The sequence below is a fragment of the Chanos chanos genome, chromosome 4, assembly GCF_902362185.1.
Source record: "Chanos chanos chromosome 4, fChaCha1.1, whole genome shotgun sequence".
NCBI lineage: Eukaryota > Metazoa > Chordata > Actinopteri > Gonorynchiformes > Chanidae > Chanos > Chanos chanos.
In genome coordinates, this window is record NC_044498.1 from 2,614,500 (window position 1) to 2,616,269 (window position 1,770).

General features: G+C 40.2%; 1 protein-coding gene across 1 annotated transcript in view; it reads right to left on the bottom strand.

Annotated features, from left to right (window-relative positions):
- pomcb (proopiomelanocortin b) overlaps nt 1-1,121 on the bottom strand; it is a gene marked incomplete at its 3' end in the record, with an annotated part of 1,546 nt that extends 425 nt beyond the window's left edge. Inside the window, 3 exon segments of the mRNA XM_030770760.1 lie at nt 1-157; nt 452-575; nt 1,096-1,121. The exon segment at nt 1-157 is cut by the window's left edge and continues 425 nt beyond it. Of these exon segments, the coding sequence (XP_030626620.1) occupies nt 1-157; nt 452-575; nt 1,096-1,121 (307 nt within the window).
- Nucleotides 1,122-1,770: the final 649 nt, after the last annotated feature.

Consider the following 1,770-nt stretch of genomic DNA (forward strand, 5'->3'; position numbering starts at 1 on the left):
CTGAGCCGGGAGAAACGGCAGGAGAGAGATGAGAGAGGACGAGCCCCAGTGCCAAGCTCTCCTCTTCTTCCTCCTCCTCCTCTTGGGAGGAAGGACTGTTCTCTGACTGGGGAGAGTCGTCATGTGCTTGCTCTAGCCTGCACTTCAAGATACACTCCTGCCATTGTAAACAAGCATAGCAAAATCCATCAGATCAACTTAGAGGCTGGACTTTATCAATGGAATTAATATTAAAAACAATTTGAAGTAACTAAACAGTACCTTCATCACACAGTTTTTATATATATTCCTATTCTTATATATATATATATATATATATATATATATATATATATATATATATATATATGCGTGTGTGTGTGTGTGTGTGTGTGTGTGTGTAAGAATGATTCGTTCTTATATTATATATTCTTACTTTCAGTAACTAGAATAACCAGAGTGAGAGTCTCACCAGAACTTTATCTCTGGAGCTACAGTCCGCAGTCTCCCAACATCCCCCGCTCACGATGGTGCCACACATACATAAAACAGCCGCAGCCAATAGCCAGGAAGGACAGCACATCTTCAGCCAATCACTGCGCCGAAAGCAGACAACAGTCAGATAATGATGAGCGACAAGAAGGTCATTTCAGTCTATTATTGGTAGAAACAGAGAGACACGTATGACACACTGTTCGTAGCCGTGAACTACCGGACTGAGATCAGAGTGAGACTGAATGAGATGAGCAGAAACATGGAGGCAGAAGAATCGAGATTATTTTGGGCCATGGACAAAAGCACTGGGTTTCATTACATCTCAAAAGCTGAAAGGCCGAAGGAGTTCTTTTCCTTGCTGAGGACTGTGTGCTTTTCATTGTCCCTGTTCATTCATTCATTCATTCATTCATTCATTCATTCATTCATTCAGTGCACTAGGTATAACAGTGTTTTTAATGTGGCTGTGAGTTGCTGCCGGAGGTGGTTGAAAAGAACACCTCCCACTCATCGTCTGACCAATCAGGTCTCAGACAGAACTGAATATGTTAATGAATAAGTTGTGTTCTTTCTGACAGAGCCAGTTTAGTGCTGCTGTTTAATACACTTAAAGACACATACCTGCTCACCCACTCAGACACGGACATGGTGACGTCATGGTTACAAATGAAAATTCGCACACTGACACACACACACACACACACACACACACACACACACTCCCACAGGAACGAAAAATCAGTAACAACATCTCTTGAGGATTTGACTCTAGAATGTCATCACCAGGCGTATTCTCCTGACACCGTTTGGCATTTCAGCCAATCACATTACGACTTGTTATGAATGAAACTGTTAAACTGAGTCTCAGGCAGGGTTGTCGACTAAAGATGCCAGTTACCAAGGAAATGAACAGAATGAATTTTCCTTCTCAGGTTCTCTGTTCATTTTTTTTAAAAAACAATTTCTATTACATAACCATGAGTTAGTGGGGAACATGTAATTGGAAAACCAGTGTCTCTCAAGGTAGTTGTTGGCACAGGTGTAGAGCTCTTAAAATTCTCATTTCCCTCTCTGTCCCTTTGTTTACAACTGTTTTTGGTCACAGTCTCATTCTTCATATTCCTTGATTCTGTTATTCTGATATTCTTTTTTTTTTTCTCGCAAATTAAAATCCTGTGTTAATTGTGTGATATTAAATGGACTTTATCACAAGTTTAGATTTCAACAACTCTTTGTCAGGCATAAATCAAACATATTTCTCTTTTTTCACTCATTTCGTATCTCTCTCTCTCTCCC